General features: G+C 35.5%; 1 protein-coding gene across 4 annotated transcripts in view; it reads right to left on the bottom strand.

Annotated features, from left to right (window-relative positions):
• The window catches only part of SDCCAG8 (SHH signaling and ciliogenesis regulator SDCCAG8), a 105,967-nt gene that overhangs the window by 62,720 nt on the left and 23,872 nt on the right, over positions 1-19,375 (bottom strand). For all 4 annotated transcript variants that reach the window (XM_063390942.1, XM_063390944.1, XM_063390943.1 and 1 more), the window contains exons 12-13: positions 16,490-16,606; positions 4,514-4,656 (exon numbers count right to left, since the gene is read on the bottom strand). In XM_063390942.1, coding sequence (XP_063247012.1) covers positions 4,514-4,656; positions 16,490-16,606 — 260 coding nt within the window. The remainder of the gene's footprint in view (positions 1-4,513; positions 4,657-16,489; positions 16,607-19,375) is intronic.

Raw genomic sequence — 19,375 nt, 5'->3', positions numbered from 1 at the left:
AGATACAACTAGAAAAAAACCTCAAATAATAAATACTAAGTATTGTGCAATTGTACAACCACCAGGAAGTTTTATCATTTAATACTATAGCTTAAATAGGGAAAACAAGGAATGAGGCAGGCTGCAAATTCTAACAAGGAACACTGATGATGACCTACAGCTCAACACCAGAGCTTCAGAGATTAAATAATGCCACATTAACCTGGAAGGGTATTTATTTATTGAACATGTAATAGAGATTAGCCTTAATGGAGTCACTGAAACTAGCAAGAAGCACCAATGCACAGTAGGATGACTACAGAACCATAAAACCCAACTGGCATGTCCTTAGATATGTTGCTTTCTAGAGATCGTATCATTGTCAGAAAGAGGGAAGAATATCACATAATGGAGGGAAAAAATAATCAAGAAAAACAACAATAATCAAGAAAAACAACAACGCTGACTCACTGTAATATAAACTTTAGTCCTTCAAGAGTGGGATTTAGGGCAGCTTGGTGGCTCACCTGAACGTGAAAGCACATGTTCATTTAGGAATTTTTCCCTACCTACCAGCTGGGCTTCAGAAGTTCTCACAGTGTTTCATATGAGCAAAGAAGAATAATAAAATTGAAACTAAACTAAATCTGCTTCTATTCTAGTCAATTATATTTCCTCTCAAATTTCAGATGACGTTTTAGTCAAAAATATCTTGAGCCATCAATCTGTCTATATTCATACCTGAGAAAACGCACTATGACATAATAAAATTTCAATTTTGAAATTTGATGATTCCCTCACTTCTAAGGGTTTAACTTGTTTGGCACATGTGAACAGGAACTGCATCTGACTGCAAGTGAAACAAATAATACCTCCAGATCTGGTTTGGAAGAAAAAGAGGAATGTTTTTTAATAATGATTCTGTTACACAGGAATAGTGAAAATTTTCTTACATTAGATGGCACTAAGATCTAGACAAGTTGTTAACATTTTGCATCTTTTATATTAACTTATCCATGAGAAGGTTGACATGATTTTTAATGACTATTTTCTCATTAACTAAGAAAAATAGACCAGTATGTTTTCAATTCTCTGAAGAAGGTAAGCTTAATTAGCAAGACTTAACCTTGCCAAAGTAAGAGCCATTTAACATTGACTTAAGAACTAATTTCATAAGATTCTCCTACTACAGTAACCATAAGGCTGAAACTTTATGGTAAAAGAAACCCCCAAGAAAACTTTAAACAATCATGGTCAGTCTCATAGCATAGTGACATCTGCAAAGTTACATGACTGACAAGCAAAACTACACAGGAGAAGTTCTGCATTTCCCCAGTCTTTTGAAGACATACAAATTAGAATTACTAACTAGATTCAATAGCAGAAAGTGCATGTTAATAGCAAGTATTTCTAAGCAACATATTGCTCCAGGAAGAAAGGTGACAGGAAAAGGCAATTTTAAACTCTGTGGCAATGGTTTAGAATAGCTAATTGTAACCTTTTTTTCTTCATTTTTAACAAGTACATTTTGTTAACTTAGAAGCTGTTTAGTTGGTAATCAATCAACAGTGTTTGAAAACTAGGATACAGCAAAGAAGTGGGACTCCTGGAGAAGAGTGCTGTTCTGCAGAGTACTTTCTTTTCTCATTACGACACAGACTGCATGTTTTTTCTCATTTATTCCTTTCATATACGTTTATCTCATCTTTGTACATTAAAATCCAAAGTTCTTGCATTCATTTTATAATCCTATTTAGTTACAACATCCAAACTTAGAATCAGTGGATTAGTGAAGCTTTTCTCCTTAGCAATACAATAATTCATACGAAACAAAGAATTCTTTCTGTATCTCCTCAGCTACCTCTGATTTCTGCCAGAACAGCACAGACAGGTCATGCAAGGCAACAGAAAGACTATCCACAATGGTGTAACAGCAGTACAGACCCTCCTCAACTCCAGTGTTGTGAGAAGACTTGGAGTGAACCAGCTGGTCCTCTCCTGAAAAGAAGAGAATCAGCAAGACGAGGCCAAGGCCAGAATACCCAAGAGATGCACTAAATCAGTGCAATTTCTGCAGCAACCTCCCACAGGCAGGACTCTAGAGCTTAAAATCTGTTTTCCTTGGCAAGCGCCACAGTGAATGAGTCTACAACCCCCATAGGATTGCTATTACCCCTACCCTTCAAGTATTTTCACTGACACAGTTGCCATTTGAGGTGAAGGGAATAAATGAAAGAAGGCAAACCATAAGTGAATATAATTTACATGCAACGACTATGGATGTACCAATCCATGAAAAACATACTGAGTTCAAAATGCAAAACTAATGCCACTAGAGACATGTGACTTTTATACCTTCACTAGCACAGAAAACCTGTTTTGCCAGGAGGTGAGCTAAGAGGAAGAAAGAATACAGGCTAAGGACAAGTGTTATTTCAGTAGGGCATGTTTCCCTCTGCAAGGCAGGGAGAACAGGCGACATGATGAGAACATTTCAAACCCTGCCCTACGAATTTAAGTTCAAGGGGAAAAAGGTAACAGACCAGGAGCAATGAATCGCTCATCTCTTTTTTATCCTTCTCCAAGCAACATCACCTAACATATTCCTGAAAGCAGACAGACAAGTGTACAGAGACACAAAATTCTACAAAGTGCTGTAGAATTTGGGGAATGTCAAGGAAAAAAAAAAAAATTGAACCTATTTCCCATGCCTCAACATATACATTTTTCCAATACATACGCGCCAGCATAGAGAACATTTCAATTCTTTTAAGAAGATGCCAAAAATGAACACACAGTAATACAAAAAAAACCCAACCCAAAAAAAATAAAACAAAGCCCAACCAACCAAATCCCCCAAACCCACAAAAACCCTCCAAACAACCAAAAAACCCCCAAGGAGATCAGGACCTTGCAGAAAAGTGTCTGCACTAGGTCAAAGAGCCGTGGCAGTTCAGTATCTGTCTCAAAAAGGCGTCGGTGAAATTGTATGAGAACAGGGCCAGCACAGAGCATTACTTGCCCAAAATACTGTTCCCAGCCTCTAATGATTGCATCTCAGAAACTTTCAGAGTCAGAGACCATACATCAAAAAGCTGCCTGAATCATCTGTGTGTTAGATATCCAGCTTTAATTACTTTGCTATGTAAAAGCAGGCAATAGTTCTCATTTTTACATTTTGAGTAGTTTCACAAAAAAAAAAAAAAAAAAAAAAAAAAAAAAAAAAAAAAAAAAAAAAAAAAATTATAAATTCGCAAGTCAGATTTCCTCCAAGATATCCAGAGCTTTATTGCATATAATCAGCCTTTGCTAAAAAGAACGTGGTAAAGCCATTTGGTTAACTATCACAACAAATCATTATTAATAAAGTTCTGCTAAATCCAAACTTTAGATATCTTAACAACTCACCCAAAACTTTTTTCAAGTTCATTAACCTCTAGCATATTTTTTTCTCTAAATACAGGCTGTTAGAGTGGTACTTTCTTCCATCTGTTAAACAACCGTGCTCTGAATTATACAGAAATTTAGCTGAATAAAAAAATGATTCATTGAATTTAATAGTTTAGACAAGGCTCTATTTTATTTCCATTTACTCAATGGCAGAATTCTCACAAAGCCCAAAAAGTACAAGACTTGGATAAACACACAGACTTCTGTTAAGTGATAAAAATCTGAGCTTTTTTTTCCCCCCATGAAAAATTTAAACTATCTTAACTTTTTTCCTTAAGTACTGAGTAAAAGCTGCCAGATTTGTTTATGGATGTTCATTCTTGGGGGGAGCAGGGCAATGGAACAAAAAACTCACACACACAACCAAAAGCCTGCAAACAGTTGGATAATAGCATTTTCCAAGGCAAAAGGAAAAAAGTTCTTCAGTTACCCGAACTCAAATTGTAATGAATAATTGGCATGTCAACCTTCTGGAGTTTTCTAGAAACATGTAATGAATAGTGCAGCAAAAGACATTGGGAACTATACCCAAGGATGGAATATGCTCAGGGGAAGTGAAGTCTCTCATCATACAATGCATTGTACTGTATCTTCACTGAGCAAGAGACTGAAACACCCTCCTCACACACTTGAGCTTACCTCTTACAGAAAAAATTACGTTCATTTATATATTTACACACATATTCCTGGTCATTCTGCTGAAGAAACTTCAGGTTATTAATTTGAGAACTCCTGTGCTCAAAGTTGCTGCTCTACGCTACAGTGTCAAACAACATTTCAAATACATTTGTCCTTCTAAGCACAGCAATAGAAAAAATGTAGTTGCAGCCTCCCTTGCTCTTCTTCCTGCATAAAACCATGTCACCTCACCACCAGAGCTGAACACTGCCTCTTCTACACACTACTAATCCCTTTTATAAATTATAGTTCATAACTCACTTATTCAAATCTCCACTTCTAACACGGCTGAAGGCTGCCCATGTAGTCAATGCCTGCAAGTATCTACAACAACTGTGGGGAAGCCTGTGGCAAAAAATTAGCAGAATGAAATTGGTACTACAGCATGTAATAGGATAAGGGGTACCTGGTGAGGTGCAGTTGGTGCTCAGATTTACTCAGCAGTTCTGTCAGTTTTAGGCACTCCTCTCTGGCTTCTGTCACATCCTGCTGGGCTTCTTCCAAACGCTGTTTGTTTCCATTCAGCTCTAATCCCAGTTTTTCTATTTGCTTAAAAATTATAGAACCAAAGAAAGTATATTTAGGAAATACATAGAGATACATTTTAAGACAAAAAAAAAAGTGATCAAAGCACCTGAAAATAATGCACACTTCTGTTTTTGAATAAAAGTAGTTACTTGATAAAAACTGCAAAACAAGCAAATTAAAGTATTTGAAATCACATTCTTATGAAAATCCGAAATGTGTTTCATATTTAAATACTAATATACAATCAATGTTATCGTGTTCATGCGACATAAGAGTTACAGGCATTCAAGTATTTTCCACTCTTCTCATGTGAAGGCTCCATATTTGTGGCCCAAATTCCCTGTGCTAGAGAGCCAGAAAGGGAGTGGAACAGTGGCCATCTTCAGAAGTTGCTGGACATAGGATAGGTCTTGTGATAATTAATTAATTTTTATTTTTTAATGCCTGTTACGTAACCAGTGACAAAAGGGGGCATTTTTTCACCTAATATTACACAAGAGAATAAAGGTAATTTTGTGATTTTACCATTATTGAAAAGAAGTATTTACAACTTCTATCTGAACCCCAAACATACCAGCTGCTGTTAATCTTATTTTATTAATATCATTAGTCCTTATATGTCAATATAGTAATTTAAGTTCATGAAAGTGAAGTCTATTAACTTATTTTACAAATAACCAAGTTTGTATGACCAGCATCTCCAGTTCCACTGATTCATGCTAGACTTATGTTATCCCAATCATGTTGGCAGCAATTTAAACATTTTTCATAGAAATTCTCAGAAACAATATATTTTTGTTCAAGTCCATATAAAACATTCAAGTACCTGTAGGAATACATCTGTAACACAACACTATACATTGTTCTAAGGATACTTTTAAGGAGGCCAGTAGCATACAGAATAAGCTGACAATGTAGTTTTATCACATAGTAACAGTTCTGGACTAACTCCCCACATAAATATTTATTTGTCATTGGGGCTGGAGGGAACTTGCATGTTTTTCAATCAACTAAACTGTGAAAGGTCAGTAGTAGTACAGAATAAAATTGTTGATACCAGGAGTTAGTGCTGAATAGTTATTATACTTTAAACTCATACCATAGCTTATTTGTGATAGTGTCCTCATGTAGACAAGACGCAGTATCTTCTTTAATTAATGAAATTATTCATTAAAACATTCTACAAGGACAAATGAAAATAACCTCACCCTAATACAAACATTTGAAGCACCTTCATAACAACATTCTCTTTTCCTCCCATAAAAGTGTTAACTTAAACTACTTACAGTAAGTTATGATGTCAGAAAAATACAATCTCTTCATCCAGAAAAACAACACCATTTCAGTAGTGTTGGGGTTTTTTAAATTTTGCCATTTACTTAACTGTACACTTTTTTGCCCACAAAGAGCACTCAACAAAGGTTCATGAAGGAAATTTTGATTAGAATTTAAATGTCACCTAGCTTTATCATATGCACCTCCTACCAAATTATATTAGGAATTCCAAGTTCAAATGCAAAGATAGTAAAACTATCTACAAAATCATTAATACTCTTCCCTTTGAAAGTATATAACAACCTGTTTCACTGACAAAATATTTTAAAATCAGGTGCTCAAAGATACTCAGTTACACATGCTTTGCATTTTCACTTTTCAGACTTTTGTGTATTTTAAATAGAAGTCTTAGTGGGTTTTCTATTCTTCTTAACAGTAGCAGTTTGTAAATGTTATCTCTCCATTCATAGTAAACAGGGACGTGAACTCTTCACTGTCTTCACAAGTTAAAGACAGGGAAGTTCTGCAACATCCCTAAAATCTGCTTTTTAAGTACCTCCATTCAGCACACCTTTAAACAAAACCAAACCACAAATTAGTCCAAAAGCATCAGCTGAGTACTTTAAAAAAGCACAACCACAGCTGAGAATATAAATACACTCTAGATCACTCCTTCAGGGAAAAGTTTCAAGGAACAGATGGGCTTTACACCATTGCCTCGAGTTAAACAGGCTCAGTCAGGTTTTGACACAGACCCACAGAAGGAAGCAAATTCCAAGTGCAAGAACCTCTGGTGAAAATGTTTCGTTTCCATCAGCCAGATGTTGAACCTTCAGGGCTGTACTCAAGAACACATCCATGGATTTTAGTTGTCATGAAAGTGCAGGGGGAAATTTTCAGACAGGGAAGTGTCACTTCATGACAGGATGAAGACACTCACAGGTGTCTTATAATTTCTATTAGAAGTATCAAGAAAACAAAAATGTGGCTTGAAGAACAATTTTACTTTTGCTACTTTCATCAGTAATTCCAAAATCCAGTATCAGCTCCTTTACGCTCATGCACACATATGTTTGTGCATGTGTGTAGGTATATACAGACATACATAAACATCTTAAAATACCCATGTTTGGAGGTATTCTATTATATTCTATTATATTCTAGAATTCTGGTAATGACCATGGCAGAAACAGCAGACAACCTCATGAGAAAGGGATGGCAGAAAAATGCCACCCAATAAAACATGTTAACAGCAACTCAGAAACAGCCCATCCAGGTATATTTAGGCTTATCAACTAAATTATTCTTTTTGAAACACCAAAAAATGTTCATTCAAAATAATTTGGTAGGAGCCACACACCACACCACGTTTACAGGCTGAAAACAGATCATACTCTTAACACTATGGGATACTTCAGTTTAAAACTCAGGTAATTGGTTGAAACATGAACCCTCAGAATGTGAGGCGTGTTAATTTATTATTTTTTATTCTCTCTCCCTCTTCTCTCTCCTGTTAACAATAATAGTCTCACAAATACACTCTGTCCTGAATTCTGAAATATGTCAAGTCTAGTCCATCATTAGGTCATCACAATGTACTTGGGATTTCATCTACAGAGAAATTATACAATCAATGAATCTTTTCACTGTTGCTGCAGGGAATCATTAGCAGCAGCATTCTTCCCAACTTTTACTCAGAATAATTTGTGTTCCTTCAGTTACCATTTCTACTATCAGGAAGCTGTAAGCAGTTCTGTAGCTGCTATCCAGGCCACAGTGTAATTGTAGGGACAGAAACAGAAAGAAACCACCAACTAAAGCATTTTGCTGACAGCTCTGCTTCTCATGCAGTGTTAATTTGATCCCTCAGTGCCTATCACCTGTGATACAGCTTTTTACCACATGATCAGAAAGTTATTTCTTCAAGGTACTTAACTTTTCAATGTATGTGAGAGACAAGAGATGGAGCACAGAACTGCAAAAAGACAGATGACAATCTTGCATTTAAGAAAATCTGAAACAGATTTTCAGTATAACAAGGAACAGAATTATCATAATGTATACGTACAACAAGACTACATTAAGGTTAGAACAAGCAACTTCTGGTGCTTAACTCTGCAACTTTAATGTTCTTATTACTTCTGCACATAATTTCAAAAGTACTATTTAATATGTCTTGTTCTGCAGTTGCCCAAACTCCCAGGAATATCAACAGGCACTTTGCCATGGAAAGATGGCAGGCTAAACCTTAGCAGGAGAAACACCATTATTAGTAAGCTGAAACACACTAACACCATCCTGCAGCCATATTCAGCTCAGTCACACAAAAGAAGTTGCATTTAAACAAAAATGAAGCTTTGGTGAAGTACACTGCAGTAAAAATTTATTCTAAATCAATTATTCTGTTTTCAATATTGCCACCAACCACATTTTATATTTTAAGTTTTCCACTTCAGAGCACATTGGACCCTTTTCTATCTTTTCTTGAAGCACTTAGGTGTTTCACTTCTCATTCATCAGTTTGTGGTACATTTAAAAATTATCTTCAGATTTTTACAATGCATTTTTAGGGGAACACAGTAGAGGATACTCATTCAGTGACATAAATGCAATTTGCTGGAAAACATAAAAGATGATTTCTCAAACACTGAATCAATCCTCAAATATCCTTTTCACAACCTGACATTATCTTCACCTAACAATACTTATGCATGTTGTAAAAATGTGCTTTTTGATTAACTAGACATCCCTATCTCTGTAAAATCTGATTAAATGAAATAATAATTTCATTCAAAACAAGTCAAATCAACATTAAAATAATTATTTCTTTTCATACTAATGCTGGTTCTATTGTATGCAAAAACAACTTTAAATTTCAAACTAGCAGATGTTTTTCACAGAATTTTACATAACAGCAAACTCACAGAAAATCCAAATACTTTTTTATAACAGATGAGAATTATTCAGTGGTGATAAAAAACTTGTGCTCTGAAGAAAATCAAAAACACAACTTTAGAATACTTTTTAAAAAATTAAACTAAAACCAAATTAATTCTTAAGTCATTTCATTCACCGCTGTCCCAGTATGTTCACACATCAGGTAAAAAACCCCACAGTACAACCTAAAAAGGAAATTCTGCACTGACTATATCATTGCCCAAATTCTGCAGTAAAATAATTCTGGAAAGTAAAATATTAATATGAATTTACACTTCGTTTGCCACCTTTACTAAAAGATTGAAGGGGCATAACATAGAACCAAAAATAGGAGAAAAAATACAGAGTAATAAAAAGTGAAATATAATCACTGTGGTGGTTGATATTGGAATGTACATCCCCAAAAGGCAAACAAAATCTATAAAAAACATATGCACTTCAAACTAATACACTTTTACAGGCCATGATGCTCCTAAGCTTAGTCTCATTTAGTAAAGTAGCCTTCAGAGAGAACAGTGACAATGCTCAGGACCAAGTCTTTCAAAGATGTGCCTCCTTGCACATACATTTGAACACCTTGTGTACCTCTGACAGGAAATTTTTGCATTCTTTCACACTGATCTCAATCCACGTTGCCTTCCATACCTAATAACATACTAATTAATCAGGGACAGAACTAACTGGATTTTTTTTTTAATTTAAAAAACTCAACAAAACAAGACTGGTTATGTAGAAAGATTTCAAGTGTTTTACTTGGATTACTTCAGGCCATATGCAGCAGGGGTCATTTGCAGTCATTTCTATCCTAATCCTGATATCAATCAAGCAACTCCAGGTTCGGAGTGGTCTCTAAACCTCAGACCTCCCAGGCGTGGCCATCTGACATAGCATATTGCACCTGAAGAACTGTCCAACTTTGCAAAGAGAGTTAGGGCCATCACAAGGTTAACCCCCACCTCATCCCAACAATGGCTTTCTGCCTTTTGCACTCTCTCTGCATTACTGCTGCTTCCCATTCCAATCCAAATGAGGATACAAAGCACTCAGGAAAGCTACATGTGGTTTCAAAGGGGAAACCCCCATTCTGGAAATAGATATATTCTAAACTGTGAGAACATACAAATATGTACACAGGGCTTAAAGGAGTTCACAAAGATCACAACTGCAAATTCTACAAATCATTTGGCCTAAAATAGGATTCTGAAAAGCTTCCCTGACAGGAAAGGCAAGAACCTGAGCAGAAACACAAGAAGTAGCCCCAAGAAACACACAGGGTTCCTGTGGAAAGGTTTTTTTTTTTGTATGGCTGGCTCACAAATCAATTGATCTGTAAAGACCAGAGGGACAAGAAAGATACAGCCTAGATAAGCAAAGCAGGCTGTGATTTCTTACATGGCTATTATCCTAACCTGATCTGGTGGGACTGTTGAATTCCTCAAAGTAGTTTTGTGACCCCTTGCCACTTCTACTGCAACTTGTGACGGTACCTGGCAGTGCCACACACCTTTGTGTGCTCCACTAAAGGGCAGAGCCTCAAGACAAGAGCCATCACCTAAGCCATCCACCACAAACCCTCTGCTTCCAAACTGATGGAGAATTAACAGACAGGACCCTGCAGTTTCCTAGGAGGAGCAGGAGTGCTGGAAGAACTTTACAGGAATAGCATGGAGGGTGGATATGTTTAGAGGAACACACTTTAAATCTCACTGGAGAAAACTTGTTACCTGTGGTTGTTAGCCTGGGCAAGAAAAAATTTATGTTGCAAAATAGAGATTTATGAGTACACACACACACAATTTTTAAATTAAGAAATAATCTTTAAGGTCCGTTCTTGTGCAAAGTCCTGAAGAGCAACATGGTCCCTGTGGATAAATACCCTGGGAAAAAACAACAGTGAATGGCTGAAGCATATTATACAAGGATTTTACCTCCTCATTTCCATGAAAATATTTGCTTTTAATTTGCCAAAATATCTGACCTGCAATACTATTTCAGGAACAAAACTTCCAATCCCATAGAGATTACTACAGTCACATTTTAACAGAGAACATTGCTGTACTACAGATTAGCTCAGCAGCCACCAGCAGAGATAAGAAAGTGATTTTGTTCACAGTGGAACAAGATGATTTTTTTGTTAATGGATTGCACAGGTGAGAGATGGGGGACAGTGAGGTAGTGCAAAATATATGGTTCACTTGCTGATAAAAATTTCAGAAAAGGAAGGATGCGTGTAGAAAGAAGGAAGGGGAAGATTACACCTACTTCATTATTGAAAAACAGGAGAGAACACTTTTATCCCTTCAAACACTATATAAGGCTACTGATGTGAGATTGCTTCTTACTTCCTGGACAGCATTAAGGAATAGCTGAAAAGAAAACCTATGCAATAACAACTGACAAGTGATAGGGATTTTTTACACTCTTTTTCTTCTGATTGTTGACACAATCAGAAAGAATTGATATAAAACAACCATTTTTTCTAGTCAGAGAAGAAGAAAAAAAAATAGAAACCAAGTATTTATTAATGTAAACCCACTACATCCAGAGATGTGCAACTCCTTTCCTACTTTGAATAATTTTTAATGCACATAAACACTTTTCTCTTTCCATATACTGTGGGGTGACATCACTATGGATGACAGAACAGGGATGGAGGCTACATGGGCCAAACTCCATCTATGAACAGTAAAGTCCTGATCCTGTATTTAATTCCTCTTAGCAGGCTAGATGCTTAGGGGAAGCAGACCTGTCCAGAAAATGCAGACAAATGAGTAAAGAAAAGTCTGCTACTGGGAATCCTAGTCCCAAGGATTTTTCTTAAGGAAATAGATAGGACATAATGAAGGCTGCTCACGCCACTGATCCTTGAGGAGGATGGCTGACAGAAGAAAGCTATGTCATAGCAGAGCAGCAGCAGCCATATTATAATTTTATATATATTGCAGGGTTGTAGGTCAATGTCTTCTTCAAAAATCTTGAGATGAGCTAGTAAGTTCAGCTACAAAAAAAAAAAAATTATGTTTGTCCTGAGCAGGCCAGAAAATTCATACCAAAGCAAGGCATAAAGTATTTAAAGCCATTTTACTCATTTTCAAATTAATGCATTGAATGCCCCAAACACAAAATGATTCATTAGGAAGAGTTCAGTTACAGTAAAGGTTATCACATATCCTTCATGCTTTCTTGTCCAACAGCAATTTGGGTTTGCTACTTCTAAGACCACTATACTCAAGGTCGGACCAGGTCAGAAAATTTCATGCTAAGTTTCAAGCTATCTTCTGAGTTTTGGGGGTTTTTTTCTCCCTGCCAAATATTACTCAAGTACATGTTTACTGATTTAATAGAATTTCTTTTCAAAACAGAATTTCCAGAGCATCTTTATAACTAATGAGGAAACAGAACATCAGATAGAGGTATAGACTTTTCACATACCACATAATCCTAATCCATCTTCACCACTTATTAAAACTTGCAAGTTTCAAACATCTGGTGATATGTCACAGCTGTTGAAAACTAGTGTTTTAAAGCCTGACTCATGAAAGCTTGATATCTGTTCATAAAAAAACATTTCAGTGAATCAGGGTCTTTAGAAGGTGTTACTGGTCTTGCTTTGGATACTCTGAAGCATTTCCAGGATATATACCCAAATTCTTGGCCTGAACTATTTTTGATGAAGACAGAGTCAGTAATCTCTCCCCTTATAACATCTAAATTAGGTTACTATAAATCACGGATTTATGACAAATGAGATAAACATTCCCAAAATACCCTTTGGCAAAATGCTTTTGTACTGCAATTTTGCCAGATTTTTATTTGTCTGCAAAATTGTCAGTCTATAATGTACAGAGGCATCATTTAGGTTCTGTCATACTGCACAAAAATACTTTGGTGTGTAGCTCTTCCTATTTGTATAGGTTATGCATGTCAGTGAGCCTCAACTTTTTTTTATTTGAACTTATGAATTGCAATGCAGGCAACTCCTAAAAGTGTGTGGGTTTTAGTACAGTGTTTCTGGAGCTTTTAATTCTGTTGCCTACAAGGTAGGCATTGTGTAATCCCCCCTTCAAACTATATCTGCCCAAAGTTAAAGACTTTTTTTACAGGTTAAGATTACTAGCTTGGATTTATTTCTACACAAAATATTTATCTGTTTCCACAAAACATGCTAAAACAAAACTGAAAAGCTGCAGTTAGTTTCTGGAGTTGAATTTAACATGTCCTATTACTTTATTGCAAGGACACCCAACTGAAGGACACTACAACTGCTAGTGCAGCCCTGCTACTGGTGAGAACAATATAATGAGGAGGACACCCAAATTAGCTTGGACTGCAAAACCCAATACTAAAAACTCTTCTCACTTCTATGTGGAGAAGCATGCAAGATTTTATAAGCCAAATATAAATTATGTCAAAGAAACAGAAAGCAAATTATTAACAGAGAACTTCATTTTTATTTTTATAAGGCAGAGCAGAAAAGAGCAAGTGATGTTAATGTGAGGAACAATTTCATAGTGTGTCAGAAGTATGAGTTCTGTTAGAAATGCATAAATTATGCCATGCAGTGCTTACAAATTAACAAAAAAAGTATTATAAAAGCGAAGCCCTGCTGTGTCAAATATGCCACACAATTTTTGTTCTAATAACAGCAATTTAGGTTAGGGCGTGACTTTTCTCTGATATAGCTGTGCTAGTACAACCCCTAGTGTGGACACAGTTTACTGCCACACAGGCATTACATTCGTATCATTTATAAAGCTTGTTCCTAAGCAGTAAAAGTATTAAGTAATGCACTGTTATTTCAGCACAGCTACATCCACAATGGGAGGGCAGGCTGAGAGAGAAAAAGAGAGGGCAGTAGGTTATGCTACTTTACAACATATTGGGCCAGATGAACAGATGTGGGGTTTGTGTAGAGAAAACTCTGTGGTACACGTCTTTCCCCCCGCCTCCCTCTGTAATCCTGATGTTAATCAGGATCATGATGGATAATATTACAAAACAGTAATTCAATTTAAATAGTAACATTGCTCATTGCATCTCCATTTTTAAGAAATATTCATGTAAAATCTTAATAACAGAGAGTTGTAAAAAATATTGACACATGGGTATTAGTCCTAACCAAACAATAAATACAGGGAAAAAGATATTAGGATAAAAAGGGAGTAAGACCAAAGATATATACTCTCTTTACATTTCCTATATAATGTAAGTTAAATTTTAAATAAGATTTAAAAATGCCAGCATATGATAAATACCAACCTGTATTTCCTTGACATACAGATACATGCATCTGGCGATCCTAAATTGTACATGTGGGGATTTCTGCCTATGTTGACACACCTGAATAATTTTAATACTGTTTTAAAAGTCACTCCATGTAAACTAAAAAATAACTTCAAAACTGAAATTTATTTACAGCACAATTAAAAATACAATTATACCTCAAGAAACAGTAAACTCACTCTCAATATGTTAAAAGGCAATCCAAAACATGATCCTTTGTTTTTGAAAGAGAAAAAAGCATCATTTAATACAGAATAGCATGAAAATACTCATACATTATTGTCTCTCTACTTTAAAAAATAAATATGTATTTATTATGAACAGATGGTGGCCAAGGAAGGTATCAGCTCTGTCTCTTAGCCAGAAGGTCAGGTCATGGCTGAGAGACCAAAGAACAATTATTATTTGCTATTCAGTGCCACATAAGATAAAACATTTCAGGTTTTCTTTAAATACAAAGATAGATGCAATTGAACTGTTTTCATTCTTTTTAAATGAAATAATTTGCAATAATTTATTAACATTTGTTAAAATCTGATTTAAAAATCCCCAGCCAACAAGCAACAACAGCACAAGGCACTCTAACACTCTTCTGAGGTTGCCTTTAATGTGGTAAATAATCCTAAGACCTATAGAGAACTTTTTGGATTACTTGAGCCACAGCTATAAAACAGCTGCTACATACTAAGTCTGAGAATTTCAAAATTGTCTGTTTTTTTGAGGAACCAACAATCATATTTGAACAATATAATAACATTATTATCTAATTATCTAATATTTTTTGCTGATAGGAACTCTCCCTCACATCATTTCACTTTATATCAAATAATAAATTAGATATATTTTATCAAATTTATTATTTGATATCAAATAATAAAATTGATATAAATACATTTTGGTGTATTCAGCCCCACACTGATCAAAATACCAGTATGTCATCACATGAGGTTAAAATATTTTGTTAAATTTTGTAATTTGTTCAAAAGGCAATCCTCAAGCAAGTTGGAGAACAGGATTTAAAATCCAAGATACTTCTTCAAGTATCTTATTAAACACATCCTGTTTTATTTGTATGCCAAGATTATGCCAACTCTTTTATCTGTGATATCTGTCAAGACACAGACGACAAGCCTGTTTTTTGTTTTTCAGTGTCCTTAGGCCTAAAGGATGTAGGAGTGAAAAAAAAAAAAAAAAAGCAAACCTTGAAAAAAAGAATGCTTTAAGACCTCTATTCTTCTGCGCTGTATAATTCTGGGCTGTGTTATTTCACCTAATAAGCTCCTGCCTTGGATTTTACATATATTTTCATTATAACTTGAATTAATATTGCTTCCAGACGAAGCTTGTGCTATTAAGTTAATAAACTTACTGTCCTACATGCAGCTTTTGAGGAACTGGTAATTAAAAATTTAACTTTTTAAATTCTTCATTTTTCTCTTAATTTTTTTCTTATACAGGGAATTATTTGTTCAGATATTTAAAAGAAAAAGAATGGTTCAAAATCTGTTGGATAGGCTGCTCAAATAACAAAAAGCACATTTAAAAAATCATCCTCATGTGCATCTTATAGATCTGTGTATTCAGAAGACTCTTATGTGCAAATCACAACTTAAGAAGGAATACTGAAAGTTTGAAGTCCTAGAGAAAAATGGACAGAACCTCATGAAAAAGGGCACTTCAAAAGATGCAGATTACACCTGTTCAAGCTGTTTGCCAAGCATGTTGAAGGTTACTCTAATAATCTTTTTTACTGCATGGGATGTTTTCTCACAGACTATCTGTAAGGCATATACTGATTTTTGTACTAATATAAACCCAGTTTTAGATAAGAACAGTTAATGCCAAGTGGATTTTTTTTTTTTTTGCTAGAACGTTACTTTTGTTTTTTAAACTTTTCTATGAATCCCAGCATTCATTGAATAACATTGAATTTCTTTAAAGAAATTGGAAGATAAATGATTTTAATTTTTGGTATCATTAGGTTATGCTTAGAGTCTTTAATGTTCTGTTAGGCTGCATGTATAGGTAATTATGTGTGGATTTATTTGTGAGAAAAAGTGTATAAACACATGTATACAGTACACAGAATTTAAGTAACTGGTATGAATAATATGATAGAGTAATTCTATATGAAAGCATGGAATGAGTGATGCACAAAACTGAACATACTAGGGCTGAAAACAAGATTAAGGTAACCAAGATGTATTTATTTAGCAGTAAAAGCTGGCTTCTTGCCATTAATTTAAACCATCTAACAGTAATAAATGACCACTATTAGAAAAATGAATCATTCCAGCTTCTGAAAAAACCCTGCTTAGGCTACTAATAACTGCAAAGTTATAGCAGTATTATCTCTTACCTGGTCCTTAATTTCAAGCTCCCTTATAGTTTTTGTTCTGTACTCTCTGAGCTCCTTTTCTGCCTCATCCTTCTTCATTTTGGTTTGATTCAACTGATAGCGCATTTCTCCACACACCTGTTAGATTACACAGACAACACGATCTGTTAGCTTGAAGAATCCATGGAGCAGGGGCTGCAATTAGATCTTTTGGTGCCCTCTACAGGTCATTGAAATGCAACATATTTTTCATTTACAGATATTTTAGGTCTTCAAATGGTAAATGTTTTTACATAGAAAGGTGGATCTCAATTCTATATATAGTCATTAAGTTTGACGTATCAGTACCTTCTAGATTCAAATATATTTGGATCAAGATTTTGCTAATTATAAATGCTTATGTTGTAAATATATATCACTACAGTTAAATGACAGTTGCTGGTTTTATACTCTTCTCTCATTCTCTGTAAAATCCCAAGAAAGTCTGTGTCAACACTTTCAAAATCTAGAAGTAAGGCATCCATCACTCTCCTAAATAAAGGTGTACTTTAACTTGCCAATTTTACACTGTTGAGAAAAAAATTGTTTAAATGTTAACACAATAATTTTCAAAGTTTGATCAGAGCATTACAAACTTACTGCAAACTGAAGATAAATTCTTTAAAAAAAAGTCTAATTTAAATAGATACATGGTCCAGAAGAAATGGATCAAAGCAACATTTCAGGAAATCACTTCAACACAGGACAATTATTCTCTGCTGTTGGAGTGTTTGTTATATTACCCCCTCAATCCTTTCCATCTGGCAGCTCAACTTCAGAGGTTATGTGAAGGGGTTAGGAGAAAGTGAAAGAAATAAAAAAAACCAACAAAACAAAACCAGAAGATCACTAATCCCTTTCACATAACTTTACTGCTGTGCAGGGTTGTTGTTCTTCCAATTTTCAATCTAAGCTGTCCCCTTTTTGTCCTTATCCTGTGCCATCACCTCCAATTTGTGCCTGTTCATTTCACCTTAATTAACCAACCAAATACATGCACATTCCTTAGTGAGAATGCAAATGTGTTTACTCACAGCTCCTCTTAGTCAACTTTCTTTCCAACTCACTCTGCTTCCCTGCCTTGCTTATATTCTTTCAGCACTTGCTCCTTAAATGTACACCCTTTTAATTTGCTGCTGAAATCCTCTGTGCTTCTCAAAAACATTCTCACATATTCTACAACCCAAACTAATTTCTGTTTTTCAGTCTTATACCTCTTCTCATTTTCAGGTTTTTTTCTCCTTTAAAATATGCACACTGCAATGAAATCACTATAGGAAAAAAACTAAACCAACTGTCATAACTTTTAAGAAGTAGCATCACTAATAAATTCAAAGGACAGCTTGTGAATTTAGCCATTGCAAATAACGCAAAGCAGCAAATGCTCTGAAGAATGGCAAAGTTCTAAAGCATTTTGTTAAACACTAAAATATTATATGCAGCTAAAAAAATGTTGAGGTGCAACTGCATAGCTTGCAAACCCTGGATTTCTACCTCCTGCTTCCTTTATCTGAAGGATGGAACAAAATGCAATATGTCTCTTCCTCCAAGTGAAATTAAAAAAATACAGCAATCCTTGCCTTCAGCTCCTGCACACACTATACAAAGGGAATAACACAGAAGAATCAGCAGATGGTGCTGTCCTAATAATGGATTTTTTAGTCTCCTCAAGAATGAAGGAAATAGATCCTCACTCCATATTTTCTTTCTTTGACTTCTGGTGCATCAAGAAAAACAATATTTTGGATAAAACTCAAAAGGAAAGTGTTGCTATTTGCTGCTTCTAATAATGGCAAACAGAGTCTGGAAACAAGGAGTCAGATTCACAAGCAAAGATGTCATACAGCCAGTGAAAATGGGATGCATGTAGTCCTGTCAGCTCAGTCGTTGGGAGGTTCCTCCAGGACTTTCAAGACTTCTCGGTTTCATACAGGACACAAATAAAGTTTTCCAATCTCTCAGGACAGTGCAATTAATAGACTATTGCAAGGTGACCACCTATTCAATTGTGTATTAACATAAGCTGAAGCAAGGACTGGCACCACAGTATCATCTCCAGAGAGGTAACTTCAAACTGGCAGGGTGCAAAACAGTTCTTTTCAGATCAATGAATATTTGTACCTACTGCCTCTTTCACCACCTCCTCACCTCTGTAAGTGATGCTAGTCATTTGTGAACCCAGCCTGAAAGACCAAAAGTGTGTTTCAGAACTGGTAAATCAAACCATTCCGACATTTTTAAAATACTCATTTGTCTTTCAGTTAAAATTATAATAAAGTTTCTAGTAAGTCGGGATGACTTTTTGCTGTGAATTTGTCGCAATTAGAAACGAAAATAAAGATGCTTGACTCCAGCAGGTAGAAAACATCAGAGGGCTAAAAACTTTATTGCAATTCCTTTCTGTCTTTTTATAACCTGTTCTGCCAAAAAGATGTTCTAGTGGTCTACAGGTTGGACACCTCTCTCCATTGCTTAAGTAACACAATCAATACCTAGGAGAGAGGTTGTTATGGGAAAGGAATATTGTTTACCCAGAAATGTTATGGAAAGGGAAAGTGTTTACGCAAAGCAGGCTGAGAAAGGAGAAACTGCTGAAAATTCTCTCTTGGGGTAGCCAGCAATTCTCAGGTTTCAGAAAATCAGGCCCACATGATTTTTCTGCAATACTTTTGTCTCTTTCTGTCAGCCAGGGCAGCAGGGGAACACAGGAACTGTTGAAAACCTCTCCTGAAATTTCCAGAGGCCCAAAGAATAAATTGCTCCTCAAATCCTTGCAGTTAACAACTGAGGAGGTAGGATGGGCTCTGGGATTGTTGGTAAGGAATATACATATTTCAAGAGGCTGTAATCATTTTTTTTCCTGTCTCA

This window comes from Prinia subflava, chromosome 2, assembly GCF_021018805.1.
Source record: "Prinia subflava isolate CZ2003 ecotype Zambia chromosome 2, Cam_Psub_1.2, whole genome shotgun sequence".
Lineage (NCBI taxonomy): Eukaryota > Metazoa > Chordata > Aves > Passeriformes > Cisticolidae > Prinia > Prinia subflava.
This window is presented reverse-complemented; position numbering and strand designations above follow the sequence as displayed.